The sequence below is a fragment of the Populus alba genome, chromosome 6 (assembly GCF_005239225.2).
Source record: "Populus alba chromosome 6, ASM523922v2, whole genome shotgun sequence".
NCBI classification, from domain to species: Eukaryota; Viridiplantae; Streptophyta; class Magnoliopsida; order Malpighiales; family Salicaceae; genus Populus; species Populus alba.
The window spans coordinates 11,645,965-11,666,633 of NC_133289.1; the positions used below are offsets into that span (position 1 = coordinate 11,645,965).

Here is a 20,669-nt window from a genome sequence, read left to right on the forward strand (position 1 = left end):
ACAGCATATAAAAAAAAAAAAAAGTCAAGAATTTTTTTTTCCTTTTTTCTCTCGAAACCTCCCTGGTCTTAAATCTCTCCATTCTTCTCCGTGTCTAAGCTCGATCTTCTTCTCCTTTTCTCTCCTGCTACGCATAAGCAAATAGCTTCCTTCCTTTTGTTCTAGCTATCTCTCTCTGCCTAATTATAGCTCTTAATTAATTTAACGCTTCGATCTCTGCAATTGCGCTGTTAATATTTTGATTTGGAGATCACAAAAATCAAGATATATATTTTTCTTTGTGAATGGAAGGAGAGAAGGCGGAGGTACGGTAATAATAATAATAATTATTATAATAATTAGAGGAAGAAATGCTGTATTTGAAGCAACCAAGCTCCATTGTATGCAAAGGTTGTGATTCTTTATTTCAATAAATAAATAATTTATTTTCTGTCGTGTTGCATGTTATTGTGATAGATTCCCTGAGCCTGAGGCTCGGGGAGAGAGATCTAGAAAAAATTGGAAAATTAAAGAGAGAGATTGATTGAGAGAGTGTGTGTGATGGCATCGTCGACGGAGAATGAAGGACCGTCATACTCTCCAAGAATAAGTAAGACTGCAATTGATGATGAAGAAGCAGAAGAAGAAGAAGAGTTACTTCCGCCGCCTGACCAGGTTTCTATGCAGAAATTCAGGCTCTATAAGACTCAATCGGTAGGTGCTTTTTTCTTTTCTTTGAATTGCTTAATTTGGTTTCCGTTTCTTGATTCTGGATCGGTTGCAAGTAGATTGCATTGACTTGAAACGTTTTTGGATTTCTTGCATTGAATGATCAAATGGTGTCAGTTTAGCTTAGATGCTAACTGTACAGAGTAGAATCACTCTGTTTTCTCTTGTTGTTTAATGATTTATGCTTGTTACTATTTTTGGATGTGTGCTTGTGCTATTTGAATTGCATGAAGTCAAGGCACCTTGATCTGTTAGCAATGTTCTAGATGATTATTTGATTGATTTATCTTGTGTCTTGCAGAACTTTTACATGATAGGGAGGGACAAGAGTAGGACTTATTGGAGAGTGCTAAAGATTGACAGACTCGACCCTTCTGAGTTAAATATTCGTGAAGATTCTACCACGTATACGGAGGGGGAATGCTATGATCTGCTGAGGCGCATACATGAAGGAAACAAGGCTACCGGTGGGCTTAAATTTGTCACTACTTGTTATGGAATTGTTGGTATGTGCATTTTAGTTGCTTTGTTTTCTCTTTGTGACTGTTAGTGGTGTCGCTATTCTCATAGTCATTTTCTCTTTTTAGGGTTTATCAAATTTCTTGGGCCATACTACATGCTACTCATTACAAAAAGAAGACAGATTGGTGCAATCTGTGGTCATAATGTTTATGCAGTCTGCAAGAGTGAGATGATTCCACTTCCAAATTCTGCTGTGGAGTCCAGTATCAGTGATTCTATGAATGAGAACAGGTCTTTAGCCCATTCTTTATTGTAAATATAGCTCATTTATTCCAGTTGCTTGAGAAATCATGAACGGTAAACTAAAAGCTGCACTGGTTGTTATATTTTGTACAAGTTGTTGTGTCCTTCCTCATTATCAGACAGTTCTTTTGCACTTTATGGTTACAAGCTTGTCCTCGGATACATGTACTATTAGTGGCAATAGTAATGAATCCATAGAACACCTCTTCTTATGTTGTTCAGTTTCTTGGAACCTTTTTACGCTAGGCTTTTCACTATCTCCAGTAAGTTTTGAGTTTTCTGGAATACTTTAGAAGAGCTGCTCCTAACTGGATTTGCGTGTCTTGGTAAATCAAAAGGAGACAAAGTGTTCATGTCTCAAAAAAATGGAGGCGGATGTTGTGGAAATGTGCTCTCTTGCCATGATTTGGAATAGTATTTCACTTTCTCGTGGTGCTCTGCCAAAGAAGTTTTTAAGAGACATTTTCCAAGGAGATATGCAAAGAGACTTGAGAAATTTGGTGGTTTAGCCCTTTTCTATCTGGAGAGATTTTCGTCCTTTCACTCTGTACTTTTTCCTTATTCTAATAAAGCTTTGTTTTTTATTAGGGAAAAAAAAATGCTTGCCATTTTTAATGTGGTATCTTCATGAATTAAAAATAAGATGTAGCATTGGTCTCTGATCAACACTATTTTGCCTACAAAATTAGAAATTTCATCCTTTCCTTGTAGCAGATTAATTGTTTGAGTCTTTATTTCCTTTTCTGTATTTGTTGGTGCTGTGCTGGAGGAGTTATTTAGGATGAGAAGCATAATGCTTTTGCTTCTTATTGTTTCCTTTTATCCTTTTAGTTTTTCTCTGTGAATACTCAACTTTAGGTTTTATGGGAAAATGATATTCTTTATTCTTTCCATAGCTCATTTTCTTTTTTGTGGTTTCTTTCCTTCTGTAGCAAGAGTTTGAGCACTACTTTCTCAGAGGGTTTTGTTGTAAATTTGATTGTCTTTATTTCATTGATGATGTAGGTACAAGAAGCTTTTATGCATGGTGGACCTAACAAAGGACTTTTTTTTTAGCTACTCATACCATGTTATGCGTAGTCTTCAAAAGAACTTGTGTGATAGAGAGACAGGTCAGGTCCTGTACGAAACAATGTTTGTCTGGAATGAGTTCTTGACTCGTGGTATCCGAAATCACCTTCAAAATACTCTGTGGACAGTTGCTTTAGTGTATGGATTCTTTAAACAGGTGAATAGTGGATGGTAGCTAAGTTGCTTAGACCCTGAATTATTTTTCCCCTTTTCAGATGTATAGCTGTTCAAGCATGCTTATTTTGTGAGGTGTACTTTAATTGTGTTGTTTATTTCACTGTTGGCTTCATGCTATATAAGTGTAGGCTACACTTTTTGTATCTGGGCGAGAGTTCAAACTTACCCTTATTGCAAGACGTTCACGCCATTATGCTGGCACGAGGTAAGATAGCATGCCTATACATTTTTTTCCTCCCAAGTTTCTTTGTGCTTAGAATTGGAATCATAGGCAGCTGTGCTAAATATTATAATGGCTTCTTATATGACAGCCCTTGCTAAAAGAACTAGAGTAATAAGAATAAGAAATAGAGAAGGAAACGACTACAGGCACCAAGCCTAAAGAAGAATTAGGAATGTCTATTTTGTTCCATAGCTCACATCTGATGAAATTGATTACCATACATTGCAAAGCAAGCCTTTTCTTTTATTAGTATACAGAATAAGCTAAAATCTCAAATGGGAAAACTTCCAACTACACCATAATTCATTAAAAGACCAGGCTTCCTAAATAATATTATGCATCCTTAATAAACTGGGATTTCTCAACAGACTAATGATTTTTAGTTAGAAAAGTAACTACACAATACATAATAACTAAATGAAACAGCCCACGACTCGGGATATGCCAAAACCACTACTCTTCCCTTACAGAATTTACCCCCAGCTTCAAATTGAAATTGTACTAAGAATTTACCTTGGAAATTTATTCCTAGACCAAATACCTCGTTGTTGATAAAGAATCTACTACCTAGGTTTTTTTTTTTTCATGTTAGGTATATCTTCTTTAACCATAGATTAAGCAGGTTATAACTTTCTTTTGTTAGCATTTTTTATATAGAAATTCTGACTATTATTTGAAGAATATGGGCCATTCTGTTTTAGTGGTTACCAAGAAACCATTTTTCTCTACTGCCCTGTATTTTAATGTCATTTCAAATCCTTAATTTCCGGTAAAATAATAATCTCAATTCGGCTTATGAGGTTATGATGTTTCTCTGAATGTATGATACAACAACAAGAACACCAACCAAGTCTCAATCCCAAACTAGTTGGGTTTGGTTATGGTGTTTCTCTGAATGTACAATAATATAAAATATTGTTTGATTATCTGCTGGTTGAGTTGTTGATGGCTATCACGTGGTTACATATATTTTGCTGTTTCTTTATTAATTTTCATGTTGGTACACCTCCCATGGGTGCCTCTATATTTAGGTATTTGAAACGTGGGGTAAATGAGAAGGGCAGAGTGGCTAATGATGTTGAGACAGAGCAGATTGTTTTTGAGGATGTTCCTGAAGGATTTCCCATGCAAATAAGTTCAGTTGTCCAGAACCGTGGCTCCATCCCACTATTTTGGTCACAGGAAACCTCACGTTTGATTATTAAACCAGATATTATATGTATGTCCTTGAACATATGGTATTCATGGTGGTGCTTTATAATTTCTTACTTTCTGCATGGTTTATTGTCCTTTACCAGTGTCAAAGAAGGACCAAAATTATGAAGCAACAAGACTTCATTTCGAAAATCTTGCAAAGAGATATGGAAATCCCATTATTATATTAAACTTGATTAAGGTAAGTCTCTTATTCAGTGGTTTACATCTCTATTCTTCTTCTGCCTCAAATGTCTTGAACTAGTCTTCAAACAAGAAAGATCTCTAGATAATACTGGTTGTTTATTACAAAAAGTTGGGTGTTTCAGTTGCTTCTGTTAGTAATTTCTCAATTCAGATTTTGAATTATTTTTCTTTTTCTTTTTCTATCTACCATTGTTTCACAATCACAGAAACAAGAGAAGAAACCCCGAGAGTCAATTCTTCGTGCAGAGTTTGCTAATGCTATTGATCATATTAACAAAAATTTATCCGAGGAGAACCATCTTAGATTCCTTCACTGGGATCTACACAAACATTCTAAAAAAAGGTATCTCTTTTTAGCTTGATCATCTTAATATCATATTGATATTTTGGAGAAAAAAAATTGAATCCTTACTGCAATAAACTTGCTTTTTATTGTCCACTTTCAGGAACGCAACAAATGTTTTATTACTTCTGGGGAAAGTGGCTGCATATGCTTTGACGCTAACAGGTTTCTTTTACTGTCAAGTAACATCGGACTTGAAGCTTGAGGGGTGTACGGATTCTTCTTTTACTGAGTAAGTTGGTTCAATCACTTTTTCTGTAGCTTCCACAGTCATTCACGTTATTTTGAACAACATGACTCATACCTGAAGTTGTGGACTTAGCAATAACTTGAGTGACCATGTGCCACTGGTAAAATCCATTATTTTTGTTGTTAGCATTAACTTCTGTTATGAGGAGATCTAGTTTTAATCTTCTTTCTGTTGTCATGTATGTTGATTATGGTGCACCCTGCTTACTGAGTGCATGCTATAAAGTGAAAATCCTGGAAATGTTTGGTGTTGCACAGACCAGTGACAGTAAAAAAAAAAAAACCTATGGCTGGACCAATGACACAAACAAACCATAGTTTGGATCCGTGGATCTGGGTAGTGTATGCCAAATGGATTTCTAATCAATTTACCGTTTCACATCAGTGCTTGGGTCTCGGAAGCCATGTATAATGGGTGCTTGACAGATGTGATTTGATATGTGAAGACATTATAAAGTTTTTGCATTTATTTCTAAGTGACCTACTTTTCATGTTTTAATTATGGCAAGTTTGGGAATGCCCATGTGATGCAGGAATGCTGAGAATGGCAACTTATCTCCTCAGTATAACAGTAACGATGATAATGAGGATGGCAGCAACTTAGAGGAGAAATCTAATGGAGGGAACAGTGTTGTTAAAGGAAATCATTCTATCAAGTGCCCAATGTTCCAGATGGGTGTGCTCAGGACCAATTGCATAGATTGTCTTGATCGCACAAATGTTGCACAGTATGCATTTGGGCTGGCTGCCCTTGGACACCAGCTTAATGCTGTAGGAGTTGTAGATAACCCAAAAATAGAACTTGATGCACCTTTGGCTGATGATTTGATGGGGTTTTATGAGAGAATGGGTGACACACTTGCGCATCAGTATGGTGGCTCAGCTGCTCATAATAAGGTGATTCTTACTAGTAATGCTGATGTTATTAGTTCTAAAATTACAAAAAGTGTTCTCCTGTAGGTTTTGTTTGCTTTTCATTTTTTGTCTTGAAACTTTCAATGTAGACGTGTCAGTGGCTCAGATTTTTTGTAGAATTTAATTTATTGGTTACAAAGTTCGGAGACTTTATACTCTTGTCATTTAATTCATGAACTATGTTTTAGCCGTGTTGGAATTTGAGGAATGCAATAGGAGAGCATTCAGGGTGGAAGAGTCCTCCGTATCCTCTTTAATAAAATATTGGATTGAGAATTCATGCCTCGGCATGCAAGGAATCTTTCTTTCAAAGTGTAGATGATGCGAAGGAGTTGAGAGATCTTTGTGTATATACCATAAATTTAGAAGCTCAAGTCTGTCAAACTAGTAGATTTGTCACATGAAAAAGTAATGCTATTGAACAGTTCACTTTGGTCAGAGGTTATTAATAACAGATCTGATTGATGATGTCTGATGGTTATGTAAAGGCCACATCTTCGAAGAATTATGCTCTTCTTATGGAAGATGTTGGGGGGGGGGGGGAACTGTAGCAGAGTAATATCTCTCTTATTATTTTATTTGCATCTAGATATGCTATGGGTATGATAGTGGGCTTATGACTTTCTGTTGACTTTGTTGCTAAGCATGTACGTTTGAATCCTCCCCAACTGATAAATACTCTTACTGGTCTCCATAATTTTTATTGAAGCTGCTGCTTTGGTTCTTTATGTGATTCTTTATTTCTTAATTTTTTTTAAACTGTTGATAATATTAGATATTCTCTGAGAGAAGGGGTCAGTGGAAGGCAGCAACACAATCCCAGGAGTTCTTCAGAACCCTTCAACGGTATTACAACAATGCATACATGGACGCTGAGAAACAGGATGCAATTAATGTGTAAGTTGTACATTCTGTCTTATTCTCGTACTGCTTGATAAAAGCACAGGCTATCTTTGATAAGAGCTTATGCTGTCTTTAGTTGTACAAAATATAAAAGTTGGATAAATATGATGTGACTTTTTGAGCTAATTTAGGATTGTAATGTATTGATAAGATGGCCAATTTGTTCTCTGGCCTCTGAAATATTGTGGCTTGTGCTAGTTCATGGGAAAAGTTGGTGGGCATTGAGATAATTAGATTATTTCGTTGTCTTTATTTTCTCAGCTTGATCATCCTCAAGTGATTTGCTGCAATTGTTCTATCAATAATGACTTTAACAACTATAACTTGAGCAGATTCTTGGGGCACGTCCAACCACAACAGGGTAAACCTGCACCCTGGGAGTACAATGTTGGAAGGAATGGACAAACCAATGTGGATGGAGATGCAAGGTATTTAGCTAGCCAGACAAGACCTTGAACTTTATAAATTACACATCACACAGATGATACATGTAAACGTGTTTCTCCATTCATTGCTTCACCATTCCTGATCAATCTGACTGTATCTCAATCTGCTTGAATCATTTTTGAATGGTCAATGTTTTAAGCAAAGTATAATGCACGGGCATAGTGTTTAACAAATTTCTGCATCATTTGTGCTTGAGAGAATGCAAAAAATGCATTGATGTGTTACTCTCGTGTACATCTTTCAGATTTCACGATTCCATTTTCTTTTTTCTTTTCTTTTTATGGCCCCGGGGGATAATAATTATTTGACTAAATTTGTAGCTTTGTATTATCCTTTAGACTGTCAAATTTTATATTTAGGTCTATTTTCAAAAGGTCATTATCTGATGGAAATATTATTCGGGGAAGTGGCTCACCTTACATATTAAGTATGCAAGTTGTAGCTTTTTCTTATCCTTTTGACTGTCAAATTTTTATATGCAGGTCTATTTTCAAAAGGTCATTATCTGATGGAAATATTCTTCGGGGAAGTGGCTCGCCTTTGTCAGCCATGAATGTGAGACAGCAGAAATTTTGCAGATCAGCTTTTCCAGATCAATTTCAAGAGGAAAACAATGTTCTTTCAGAATCATCGCCTGAAATATCTACATGTGAAAGTGACATTGCATTTTCAAGGTATGATTGCTTCACCTTCTGTCTTTTTTGGAATAAATCGATTGTCTCTTAGAAGATCCATGTTTTTTTTTCCTATTAGTGATGGTACTCTGTTGAAAAGGAGGAAATCTTTCACTTGTAGTAAAAGTTGAATTTTGTTCAGTGCTTTGATTAAATGAATTCTTGGTTCTTCTTATAAACATTGTTCTTAAAGCTATTCTTGATTATGCTGCAATGAAAGTTATCTTTCACATTTAGTTTCTCTAATTTTTGCTCTTTGATGTGATGAAATATATTTAATTTGTTCTGTTTTGTGCCGCATTGAAATCCATCTTCCAAAAATGTTGATCGTGGTTTACTACAGTATTTTCCATTTCTTGTGTCATTTCTCATTGTTACATTACAACATTTAGTTACCAAAAATAATTGCATGCATGTTTGCTTGGTGAAAGTGATGCAAAGTTTTCCTTGCATGGAAAAGCCAAGGGACTGTTTAAAACAGTGTAATACTTCAATTTTCTAGAAAACTGGAGGGAAAATTGGTGTATAAGAAGGAAAATAGAAACTTTCTTTTCAAATGCAATATTTTTCTATCTAGAAAACTGGAAAACTAGTTTTCCAGTTTTTCAAATACCATGTTTGGAAAACACTTTTTAGAGGTTCTTCACATTTTTCCTTCACAAGTTTTCTACTCTTTTCAAATGAAGAAAAGACGGGAACACTCTAATTTTTTTTTTAATAGACAAGCACTTCTTAGCAACATAAAATGTTAAAATGATTTTTTTTTACATTTTAATGTTACTGTCATAAATTTAATTTTTATTATAAATCTAATGTATTTTTTTTTTCAAGTTAACAATATAACTATTATAAGTGATTTGTTTGATTTATAGTATCAATCGAGGAATAGAATTAGGCTATATGGTTTTTATTCATATCACTAAGGGGTATTTAGACATGATATACATGATATTATATCAACCATTTAGGTAAGTACATAAGTTAAAACATAGGAGTAAAAATTTAAGCTAAAAATCAGCTAATTAATCTGACAGCTGTATACATTAACTCCCCCCACAAGCTGGTACATAGATATCACACATGCCTAACTTGGATAGCGATATATGGAAGGGACCACTAGTGATAACATGTGTCATTATATCAGCCAGCTGATCCACTCTTCTACTCTTTTAATATAAGGGATCTCAACTACACTAGAGTCAGATTGTTGTTGATGTAGTTTCTGTCAAGTTTAATATGTTTGGCCACACAATGCTGAACCAGATTGTTGGCAATCTTAATAACCATTTTGCTGTCACTACATCGATTTTTTTGGACCGTAACCAAGTTCACTAAAGAGAATTTTAAGCTGAGTAAGATTTGTAATAGCTTGATAGAGGGCATGCTACTTGTACACTAGATAGTGATACCATAATTTGTTTTTAAGTCCACGTTACTGAGTTATCTCTAATAAATGACACATATCCTGAGATAGATTTTCTATTTAATGTGAATCCAGCAAAATTATAATTAGTATTTTCTATAATACCTATATGGTTATGTTAAGAGAATATAACACCTTTACCTTGAGAGGATTTTAAGCAAGTCAATTTATAACTCACTATTGTCAAAGAACCATCTCAACTCAATAGCTTAAGCTATTAAGTAAGGTTCCAGGATATGATTTATATTATTCTCTAACACACCCCTTCAAGTGAAAGCTCTTTGGGCTTGAAACTTGCACGGGTTCATACTACCTTGTGCTTAATTTTTATTAAATAAATAGGGATGGTGAGATTCGAACTTATGACCACTTAATCATTAAGGCTCTGATACCATGTCAAAGAATCATCTCAATCTAATAGTTTGACCTGTTAGGTGAGATCCCAAGATATAATTTATATTATTCTCTAACAATTACGTCTATATTTTGGTTACTTAGATTGTACACGAATTGGCTTAGAATACTAACTGCACGTGTTAGGTTTGGTATGAACTAGATAGACTAGCTTCCCTACCAACCTTTGATACCTTTTTTTATCCGTTGGAACCTCATCCAGGTAGAAAGCAACACCATGGTTTATCTCAATAGGAGTATCCACAGGTTCATAGGCAGAGTTACTAGTTTTAGTTAAAAGATTTGCATTTCCTCTAAGAGAGAAAAAGTCCTTGCTTGAATCTAGATATTTCAATGCCCAATAAATATTTTAAAGTTTCTAAGTCCATCTCAAATTTCTTGGGCAAGTAGTTTTGAAGCTTCTCTATCTCAGTTATATCATTTTATATAACAATCATGTCATCAACATAAACAATAAGCAATATAATATTGTTACCTTCCCTTTTATAGAATAAAGTGTGATTTGACAAGGCTGGTTTAAAACCATACTTATTCATTGAGTGGCTCAATCTATTGAACTAAGACCTCGATAACTACTTTTACCTCCTGTCATAAATCTTAGAAAAGGGTCCGTATACATCTCTTTCACCATATCATCATGAAGAAAGGCCTTTTTCACATCAAGTTGTTGTAATGACCAATCCAAGTTAACTACAAGAGAGAATATGACTCTTACGGGTGTTCATCTTGGCCTTATGAGCAAAAGTCTCTCAATAGTCAATCTTGTGTATCCCTTAGCAACCAGTCTAGTTTTGTACTTGTCAACTATCACATCGACTTGTACTTCACCTTAAACACTCATTTACATTCTATTGCTTTTTTTGCCTAAGGTAACCCGACCATCTCCTTGGTAGAGTTCTTCTAGAGTGCCTTCATTTCTTTTACCATAGCAGAATTCCACTTATTGTCTCTAAAAGCTTCCTAAAAATAACTAGGAATAGACATATAGGAAAACTAAATTGCAAAAGATAAGTGAGATTTAGACAAACAATGATAAATGACAAAATCATATATGAGATAAATGATGTTAAAAGATTATTTGGAGAAACAAAATCTACTATGCTCTTTATGATAATGAAAGGGATATCTCTGAATGGCGGACTCTAAATGTACATGTTATGAATTTATAGAAGAAAGGGACACATTCTCCGGGGTCAATCTCAAAAGAGTCCCGATGTCATAGTAATATCATCAAAAGGAATAATGGAGTCAGAAGTCGATTGAGCGAGTCTTTCGTCCCTACCCTCTTCAGGTTCAAGTGCAACTTCTTTTATAAGATCAAGAGATAGCTCCCTCTTATCCAAAGCAATTGAATACCCTCCTCCCTGAAATCCACCATCTCTTTTCTTCCAACCATAAGTGTTCTTCCTTACCACTAATCTCCCTTGAAAGAGGAATGAGAGACACATCCCTATAAAAATGAGACACTTGGACACAACTGAATATCCATGGACAAGTACTTGTCCGTAGAGGGATAAGGGATGAAAACTCTTGTACTTTTTTGAGAATTAGATTTTAGTAGATATACTAAGTTTATCCTAGTGCAATCATTAATAAATGGGATAAAATATTTATGACCTAAAGCAGAAGCAATAGAAAAAGAACCACGCGTGAAAAAGAATTTGAACTTTTATTGAAATCAACTTAAAAAGAACACTATGATTTTTAACATCAATGCATTGCTCATTTTGTTAACTAGAAATAGAAATCTCACTGAATAACTTAGGAAATTAACATTTTGAATAAGCAAATGAAGAACTCAATCACCAATGTCATTACAAAATAAATTTCCCTAGCATAATTCTCTTCATGTACTTCAAACCATTGGTTGGCCTAGGAATGTAATGCCCCAACTTCCTCTAAGTGGTAAAGACCTCCTCTCTCCTTATTAGTGCCAATGTAATGCCCCAACACACGGTGGATGTTTGGTGAGTTGGCTAATTAAAAGAGGGTTATTAGAAAGAGTAGGAGTAAGTAAATCAGAAGACATGGAAAGAATGGGAGAGAGTGAGGCATTCCCGACCTCAGTAATTAGCACAGGAGCCTCACTAGCAACCTCAACAAATTTGACCACATTAGCAAATGAAATAAGGAAGAATTGCAAGTTATGTGATTAGTATCCCCTAAATCAATAATCCAAGTGTTAGTAGAAAATGGGAAGCAAAAGATTAAGATGTGTCAGTAGCAGCAATCTGGGAGGACTTCCTTTTCTTTGTTCATATTGCTGAGGGTATTTATACTGGATATATATCAACCATTTAGATAAGTCAACTATACAATTGAATAGGATAAAATCTAGGAGCTAAAAGTTAGGCTAAAACTCAGCTAATCAATTTGACAGCTGTAAACTTTAACTGTATCACTTGCTGAATCCCTCCTTGACTACATTAGTGCTGCTATTATGTTAGCTGATGTTCCCTATTTGACATACTAGTTGTTCATTGCTACATGTAGGTACACTCCCTCAATGCCTCGCAGACAGCTTTTCAGATATGTGCAAAGAGATCGCTGCCTGGAAAGTGATCATGTTTTCTTCTCTGGGCATGGAGATACATTTAATTGCTCAAACTTTGTTGATATAGACTGGCTGTCTTCCTCTGGAAACTCATGTGAAGAAGAGCCACTTGAGAGGTATTTTTTTTTTATCAATCATGAGGATGGATAGTGCTGTTGTGAAATTTTATGGAACAGAAGTATGAAACTGCTGAGCATGGAAGTATTTATTTGTTAGAAAATGCCAAAAAATAGGGCTTGGTTTAACAAAAAAGGTGTTTTGTATGAGTGTGCGCTTCTGTCACATCATGCCCTAAGCTGGAACCAGTGATTATAGTTTCCTTCATCATGTTTTGATGTTTGTGCAGGTCATCATTACTCACGAACTATCCAATTGGTGGTTTGTCATCTGAAAATGTCAATGGAATAATGGGTGAAACAACCCCATCCACAATTGAATATGGATCCAGCATGAAGGTCAGTCCCCTCCGCCATTCTGTTGGTGCATCTTGCATGGTTTCTTAGTAATTCAACAATAGCTAGATATTAAGTGGAGTCAAACTCTGGCCAAACCCATAGATTAGCTCCCATGTGTGCAACAATTGATTGAGTGAGCTGTCATGTTTTTTCTTCCAGTCAAATTACAAACTTTGCCTCATTTTATTTTATAGTGTTAACTCAATTGCAATAAGTAATTGCCATTAAACTACACCACTAAGACTACTTTATAGGCTGCCTTGTTATTTTTAATTTGGCATAACAATATTGATTGCATAATAAATGATAAACTACACCAACATCAGTCTCCATTTTCAACTCTCATTGCCACAACGTTCATGTTTTTGTTTCTTTTTTATTTTGTTAACTCCTATTGATCCTCCAACCAATTCTCTCAAAATGTCATAATAGCATTTTACCATCCATTTGTAACTGCCAGTGCTCCTCCTTCACTTCACTGGCTTTACCTCCTGTTTTTGGAGTGCAAACAGAGGCCCCAACCTCATCCAACCGTACACAGGAGCTTATAAGCGTTGTTAAACCAACACTGCATCACCTCTTAGAACGACAATCATCCTCACTATCAGCTACTCAATTCCCCTATTCAGATGATGACCCGAGATATTGTCACATTCATCAATCAACATCCTAGCTCAAGAAAGACTAGTTCTTAAAATGAACCCTTTCAAATCACCAAAGCTAACGTTGCTGTCTCAAAATTGATTTCTCCCTCAAAACGTTCAAGCTTTGTGTGATTTTAAGCCTGCCAGGATTCTTTGCAAAGCAGTTTTCATCATTGATGACAACAATCGGGATTGTAGATGTAATGATGTTCAAATTGAACATGGATAGCAGAGGCCATGTTCAATACCCAGTTGAAAACATCTAACTTGTTTGTTTCTCAGTTTAAGTGGTCATAATCATTGATCTTTAGAGTTTTGGCTTGATGACGAGAAACATCCCAAACTGAATGTGCTAGAACTGAATGCATGGCTAGCAGTGTCTTTGATGACAATGCTGCTGAGGTGGGAAAATGGTGAAATCCGATGGTCGTGACAGTGCATAAATTGTTTATGAAATGTCAGAAATGGGTTTTGCAGACTATTGTGCGATGGTGTGGATGAGATTTTTTATCCAATCGAACTGCCATTCAATTTTTGTGCATAAGGTTTATGGAGGGTGCATTGCCTTGTCATCATTTCTTATAAGTGGGTCTCATGCCATCGTGTCATGTTGCCTCATTTTTGCTACATTACCTTTTTTTTCCCATTAAATATGCCACTCAGGCCAATTGGGCAAAATGTGGCCATAATTACAGTTCAACAAAGAAAATAGACAACATTGTTGAACCAACCAGTTGATGTAAAAAGAAGGGGCAATTTATATGCCCTTGCTACGATAAATAACTTGTTATTTTTAGTCAACAGAAAGTGCCGAGTTGCAAAGAAACAAGTAATGAACAGTATTTCTCCTAGCATTGCTTTTACTGAAAATTGAGTTGGAAGAACTTTGAGGTTGTAGCATTGCTTTTACTGAATGTTGAGTTGAAAAAACTGAGGTTGTCTTTCTTGGAACATTTTACGTTCTTGAAGAATTTCCATAATTTATATGATTGGCTAAACTAAATGATATATCTGCACATGACTCCTGATGATTGGCTAAACTAAATGATACATCTGAATTTCCCCTTAGGGTTCTATATGACAATTTCATAAATTAAAATTATAGAAGGTTGATGAACTTAATTTACAGAAGTTCACAATGACATGGTTAGAATATTTAAAGGATGTTAACTGCAACTGTCTGTGGTTTTTTTTTCAATTCCAGAAAAATTCAACCCTACTTTCATGTTTCCTGCTTTGTAGGAAAGTCAGCGATCAGGAATGGAGCTATCGTATAGTAATCCAGCAAATTCCAAGGAGTTTTCAGATAGCTTTGTGCAATGGGTAAACTGTGGAGAGACACTGCCATTGAAGTAGAGCTCATTTTCCCCTGAGTTATAATATATTTCAACCTCTTTAGGTTAAACCTGCTCTAAGATGCTTTTCAATTGATTTAAAGAGGTTGCTGAGAGGGCAGAAAGATAAATGAATGGCAGCTGTATCGGCATTCTTCTGTAAAATATATGAAATTTCGCTCGGCCCTTGTGCGTGACTCACGGCATGGATTCCACCGTGGAAACCTCTATGGAACCTGATACCAAAATACAAGAGAGTAAATAGCCAACAGTTGAAGGAACATTCTTTTTGGAGCTCTTCCCTCTTCTCATTCCTTACTAGCCTGTGGACCTTGTAGGTTTCTGTTCGTGTAAATATCATAACCGCGCTCAATGAGAGCTTCGTGTGTAGAAGAATTGAAGACCATCGATTCTTTATTTCCCTTCATGTTTATCCGCGGTCAGTTGTGATACTAACAACTCAGTGAAGTGTTTGGAGGAAAGTAGTACGATTATTATTGGACTGATGTTGTCTTAAGGCCATCCAGATTCTAAAGCCTCATTTCTGGTTTCTCCGGTTGATTGATTGTGAAAGAAAACATTTAGTTGAACTTGAATTTGTTTTCATCTGCAGCTCTTTTGTTGTTATTATTATTATTATTGAATTAGGGTTTTGGCATATTCTTTTGCAACCACAGCCCATTCATTGGTTCAGCTGGAAGGAATCACAAGCAGCAAAAGGATCGTTACATACTTCCTTCGCGCGCACGTCTTGCAAGGTTAGTTGTGATTGTTATTATTACGGGTAGTGCGCAAACAAGAGGATTATACAGTGAGTAAAAACTATCAAACAGCAATTAAATGAATTTGTCAATATGTGAAGTGGTTTGCAAGTGAGGGGGAAACATTCGACAGTTATCAACGATTTCTTTTCTTATATACAGACATGTCAACTCACAGGCTACAGCCACAATCAACTTCCTAACCAAACACACGGTTAGAGAGGAAATTAGTTCATTTTTCCCAATAATGATAGGCTATTATTATTGAATTTGATGGTATCAATTGGACGCCATAAGACATTGTATTTACCTAGGACCAATGGTTTTTCGTTAATTAATTGATATCAAACCATAAAGCAACAGTATTGTCTCATTTCATTGTATTTTCTAGATGGGAGTCTAATGGTGGTTTTATAAAAAATATATATTTTTGCTTTAAAATATATTAAAATAATATTTTAAAACAAAAAATTATTTTTGATATTAGTACATCAAAATAATCTGAAAATAACACAAATATTAATTTAAAATAAAAAAATTAATTTTTTTAAAATACACTTTAAAATATAAAAATTAAAACACAAACAAATATCATCAAATTCAGGTCTCACACATCACGTTTGCGTGTGAAAAATACAGATCTCGGTGCCTGCTGCCAAGATGAACATCAGACACAAACATCATATGTACATCACATACTTCTGCCTCGTGATATTTCTCCGCGACTATGCAAGCTTGAAACGAAATTTTTGGGCCTCAAAGCAGCCAACATATATGAAACGTCATGCACATTCTGGCAATGCAATGAAATGGAAGATGGATGCAAGTGGAACATTCAAAGCCAGCTTCTCAAAGTGCCAAAAGAGCCACTAAGTTGTCATCCACTCAGGTCAGATTCTAGATTTTGAATTACAATACGAGAACTGGTTGCAATTGGGTTCAAAATTGCATTGTATTGTTAACGTCTAAATCAAAGTTCTGCATCCAGGGCACACAACACATGCAAAAGAGAGAAGATTCATTACAAAGTTTATCAACTGCACGCTCCGTTGTTTGGGACTAAATCCCATATACTGAACATACAAGCCATGGGAGTGGTTACCGTAGCAACAAAATGATTTAACATCTAGTTACTGAGAGCTAGTAGTGGCTGCCCAACTTAGAGTCCCAGAGCTTTTGCTGAAAAGAGGAACCAAATAAAAAATCCCTAGCCCCTCGAAAGGGGTCAACCAAGAATGGGGAAGATGCGGGCAACATGCTCTAAAGGAATGCTATCTGCAGTGTTCTTCTTAAGCTCAGGATGATTAAATTCATTACTTGGTAGGACAATGAGCTGTCCCCGCCCATGGCTCTTCTCCAATATCCAACCACAATTGGCCACCTGCTGTTCTAGGAACTTGTCCAAGGATAGACCTTCGATGTTGATTGCCTGCCACATACATGCCCAGTTATGTAAGATTTTGGCATGGATGAGTTCAATGACAGTTTTAGCTCCTAAACTATTGAGGTTGCGGCACATAGAAACTTGTACTATTAATTTGATCATTTTTTTCCTTGAACTAATATGATTTGGACAATATTGTCTCTGTGTTTAAATTGGTTGTTGGGTCAACGGATAAAACTTTGACCTTGATCAAAACTCATCCTAAAAACTTCATATTTGAGTATTTTCAACTGAAATTTTTATAGATGATAATGAAAATTCAATCCACATTCACAAATAATTCAGGGGTAAAAAATGTCATTAAACCTGCATAGATGACATAACTAGCAGCTGGTCTAGACATAGAATATAGTTATAACTTCTTGGAATCTTTCTTATCACACAGGGCTGCCACATGTTTTCAGCCTTTTTAATAATAAAAGCTTTTCACCACCAATTTCATGCTATCAAACAAATCATACAGAGCAGACACAAAAATAGAGCAAAGTTCAACATATATATTGCATAAGAGTGCAAAGCATGAAAAAGAAGCATACCTCAGCTAGCACAGACCTAGGGACCTTTTGATAAGTCAAAGAAAGCAGGTGAATTGCATAGGCTTGGATTGCTTGCTCAAAACCTGCATTCCGACCTCTTGTAAGACAAAGCACACAGTACACAAACATACAAAAGGGAGATACAAGGTGGCATCAATAAAAATAGCAGGGGCCATATTAATCACTGACTTGGTAACAAAAGCATGGCAAGTTAAACTCCCTTTATTTCTAGAGCTGAATGAAGAGCATGACACTGTACACTAATCAACAACTACTACAACACATAATTACCAATGCAAGCACGTGTGAGCACAAACTCACTTACAAGACAGATTTTCCCCTAGCACCTGTATCTATATAGAATAGTAACCATGCCCATAAACATACTACTAAATCTGCCAATTGTTTGCTCCCGTGTGTGAATGGAATACCCCTAGTCGTATGTAAAGATGATCTAATACCTCTAAAATGTTAGTTCTTTGAACTTTACATGTCTATCTAGACAACTAAGCAACAAAAAGACAGCAAAAGGTAAACAAAAGAAACTATCAAAAAATTCATTAAAACCTGGGACAGCTTCAACTATGTGGCGACTCTTAGCAGCTTCATCCCAGAATTGACGGAACCTTCCTGTCTGCAGATGAAGAAGTAGGTGCTTTAAAATTCATCTATTTTACACAACTGTACAAGTCTAGTAACAGAATCAGAGATGTACCTCCAAATAATGTGAGAGAACAGTCAGTGTCTTGAACTGTTCCTCCATTTGCTGAAAGATACATTGCACGGATAAATTAAATTACCAGAAAACCAGCATACCAACTATATTTTCAAAGGAACTCAGAAAAAAGCCCAAAACTAACAGACCAACTTAAAAGAACATGAAAGCAAAATGATTTCGGAATCTGACATGTTATATGCTAACTCATCCAAAGATAGCAGACCGACCCAACCGTGATCACACACACACACACACAGATATATATAAGCTCATAAAAGAAAATAGTCAACAAATGTATAACTTTGAGCAATAATCCCTGATACTAAACAATTGGATGTCCTTTATAACTTGCCACATAACAAATTGAATCCCGCAATAAAGCATGCTCACATGTACTTGTATGACCCTGTGTAATATCTAAATGCATACGAGATTTCACACCTGTATAAAAAGAAGAAGAAAATAAAGTAACAGAAAGAAAGATACCACTCGCTCCGGGATCAAAAAGAGACAAAGGCTGAAATCAGGAGCTGGCATTGCCATGAGTGCCTGTTCCAAAAGGGAAGACACAAGCAAGCATTACAAATCACATGCCAATAATCTACCAAAGTCATACAAGCTTAAGGGAGGGCTTAAACGGACCTTAACGAGAATGCGAGCCACAATTTGGGTGCTCATTCTCTCCGGCTCAAACTGAAATAATTAATTAATAGATAAATAATAAAGCATCCACTCATATCAAATCTAAGTCAGGATTACTGAACCAATAAATACCTGATAGAGGCGAAGAAGGCAAAGATTTGCATCTAGGCTGTATGTTTGCGACGAAACCTGGATTTCATTTGTTTATGTTTTTAAACCAACAAAAAAAGAGGAGCGAAGAAGGAATTGAAAAGAAAAAAAAAAAAGGAGCGAAGAGAGAAAAAGAGACCTGTTCGTTAACGTAGTTTTCGAGCTCGGAGAGGATGTCAGGATTGTAGGGATTGACGGCAACCAGCTGCTCCACTGTGTATGAGATTACTTCTTTTTCTGATTTTTTTGGAACCTCTCTTTCCCTTCCCATTTTTTTTTCTTAGATAATTATTTATCAGTTATTGGATTTAATCTTTGAGACAGATATCGTAGAGCAAGAGAGATACAGAAAGAGGGATTCCGAAGACTATAATCTGAAGAAGAAGAAGAAGAGGAGGGTTTATTTAGGGTACGGTACAGAAACGTTACGCTGGCAATAATTACTCTAAAAGACCTATGTACCCCTGTCCACCACCTCTTTTTCCTTTTTATATTCCTTTTATAGGATTTCTTCTTTTACTTTTTTTTTTATTATTATTATTCTTTCTTTATTTTTTATACAAGTTACTAGTGTATTTGTGAATATATTACGTTGGGTTTTGATTTATAATTTTATTGCTGATAGCTTATCCATTTAATTATTTTTTTACTCGAGCAGGTTGGATTGAAATTTTATGAATATTTAAGGGTTGAATATATTATTTTTTTATTCTTTGCAAATCATAAAAGATACATATAAAACAAAACAAAAAATTATAGTTGAGCATTTTATTAAATAGTTAAGGTATAATATAATAAAATAGACATATAATACAAAGACAAAATAGCATGAAGAGAATATAAATTGCTTTTAGGTTTGTGATTTGGCTAATAAAATAGAACTTCAATCTGATTCTTGAAATTTTTATTTGTCTTCTCATTGTTTTTAGGTTCCTAAAATAAAATAAAAAATAAAGTTGTAAAATACATTATTACTTTACCGTAACAAACTTCAAAATCAATAGCTATAATTTATGTGATAGGGGGAAATACAGAGAATGGAAAGACAATGATAGAATAAGAGGTGGTTGTGAGTATAAAGACAAGAAAGGAAAATGAGAAAATAAGAAAATAAAAAATTTTTATTTATATAAAGAACTCACTTAATTATATTGGGTTATACAAATTAGATTGGGTTAAACAATTTTAAGTATTTATTTATTATGTTTTTTTACTCAATATCATTTATAATATTTATATTATCAAATTTTAATAAGTCGGATTGAGTAAGATAATAAAAATATTATATATGAATTATTTTTTTAACACCATGTAAGTTACAAATACATTCAAGAGAAAATACCTCACTTCCCTTTTACATTACATTTAAAAAACAAAAAACCTGAAAGAGATGGTGTTTCATTGTTCACCACTCACTAAAAAAAAATGTAAAATCTATGGTGTTTATGAAATTATCACCATAAATTTTAAAGTTATTACAGTCTTAAAAAATCATCCATATATTAGGTTATTTTAGTTTTTCCAAAAAAAACTTGGTTTTATTATTTTCAAAAGATTAAAAATGAGGGGACAAAATTAATGGTGAGAAAAAATGCAAGCTTTTTTTTTTTTACATTGTTAATTCAGCATCTTTTTAAAGACCTTTTCCTTTGGATTTTTTCAGTTACTTTTATGGTCCTTTAGCTTGACAAATATACGTATTGATTCAATACTTTATT

General features: G+C 35.0%; 2 protein-coding genes across 6 annotated transcripts; one reads left to right on the forward strand and one right to left on the reverse strand.

Annotated features, from left to right (window-relative positions):
- Window positions 1–18,419, forward strand: LOC118048510 (phosphoinositide phosphatase SAC3). Of its 5 annotated transcripts, XM_035058224.2 has the most exons (19): window positions 1–305; window positions 457–693; window positions 1,010–1,214; window positions 1,296–1,461; window positions 2,479–2,701; window positions 2,850–2,926; window positions 3,976–4,163; window positions 4,243–4,340; window positions 4,552–4,688; window positions 4,792–4,920; window positions 5,471–5,834; window positions 6,628–6,749; window positions 7,088–7,183; window positions 7,685–7,876; window positions 12,207–12,383; window positions 12,614–12,722; window positions 15,378–15,458; window positions 16,101–16,350; window positions 16,450–18,419. In XM_035058224.2, exons 2-18 carry the CDS (start codon window positions 541–543, stop codon window positions 16,332–16,334), a joined length of 2,751 nt encoding a protein of 916 aa, XP_034914115.1. In that variant the 5' UTR covers window positions 1–305; window positions 457–540; the 3' UTR covers window positions 16,335–16,350; window positions 16,450–18,419. The 5 variants fall into 5 exon arrangements, with proteins under 5 accessions (XP_034914115.1, XP_034914114.1, XP_034914116.1 ...); XM_035058223.2 differs by having other exon boundaries at window positions 1–693; XM_035058225.2 differs by lacking the exon at window positions 16,450–18,419 and having other exon boundaries at window positions 1–693; window positions 16,066–16,235.
- Window positions 16,386–19,342, reverse strand: LOC118048511 (eukaryotic translation initiation factor 3 subunit K). Its single transcript, XM_035058230.2, has 8 exons — window positions 19,091–19,342; window positions 18,934–18,990; window positions 18,802–18,852; window positions 18,646–18,708; window positions 18,157–18,207; window positions 18,009–18,075; window positions 17,442–17,524; window positions 16,386–16,890 (listed from the first exon to the last, which is right to left on the reverse strand). The coding sequence occupies exons 1-8, from the start codon at window positions 19,220–19,222 to the stop codon at window positions 16,687–16,689; spliced, it is 708 nt and encodes a 235-aa protein (XP_034914121.1). The 5' UTR covers window positions 19,223–19,342; the 3' UTR covers window positions 16,386–16,686.
- Window positions 19,343–20,669: the final 1,327 nt, after the last annotated feature.

Excerpts from the sequence above, each read along its gene's own strand:
- LOC118048510 (XM_035058223.2), top strand. The coding sequence starts at position 541 with ATGGCATCGTCGACGGAGAATGAAGGACCGTCATACTCTCCAAGAATA. Across the intron at positions 4,689-4,791 it reads CACAAACATTCTAAAAAAAG|GAACGCAACAAATGTTTTAT; the intron begins GTATCTCTTTTT and ends GTCCACTTTCAG. Across the intron at positions 7,184-7,684 it reads AATGTGGATGGAGATGCAAG|GTCTATTTTCAAAAGGTCAT; the intron begins GTATTTAGCTAG and ends TTTTATATGCAG.
- LOC118048511 (XM_035058230.2), bottom strand. The coding sequence starts at position 19,222 with ATGGGAAGGGAAAGAGAGGTTCCAAAAAAATCAGAAAAAGAAGTAATC. Across the intron at positions 18,208-18,645 it reads TTTTGATCCCGGAGCGAGTG|CAAATGGAGGAACAGTTCAA; the intron begins GTATCTTTCTTT and ends TGTATCTTTCAG. Across the intron at positions 18,076-18,156 it reads TTCTCTCACATTATTTGGAG|ACAGGAAGGTTCCGTCAATT; the intron begins GTACATCTCTGA and ends CTTCATCTGCAG.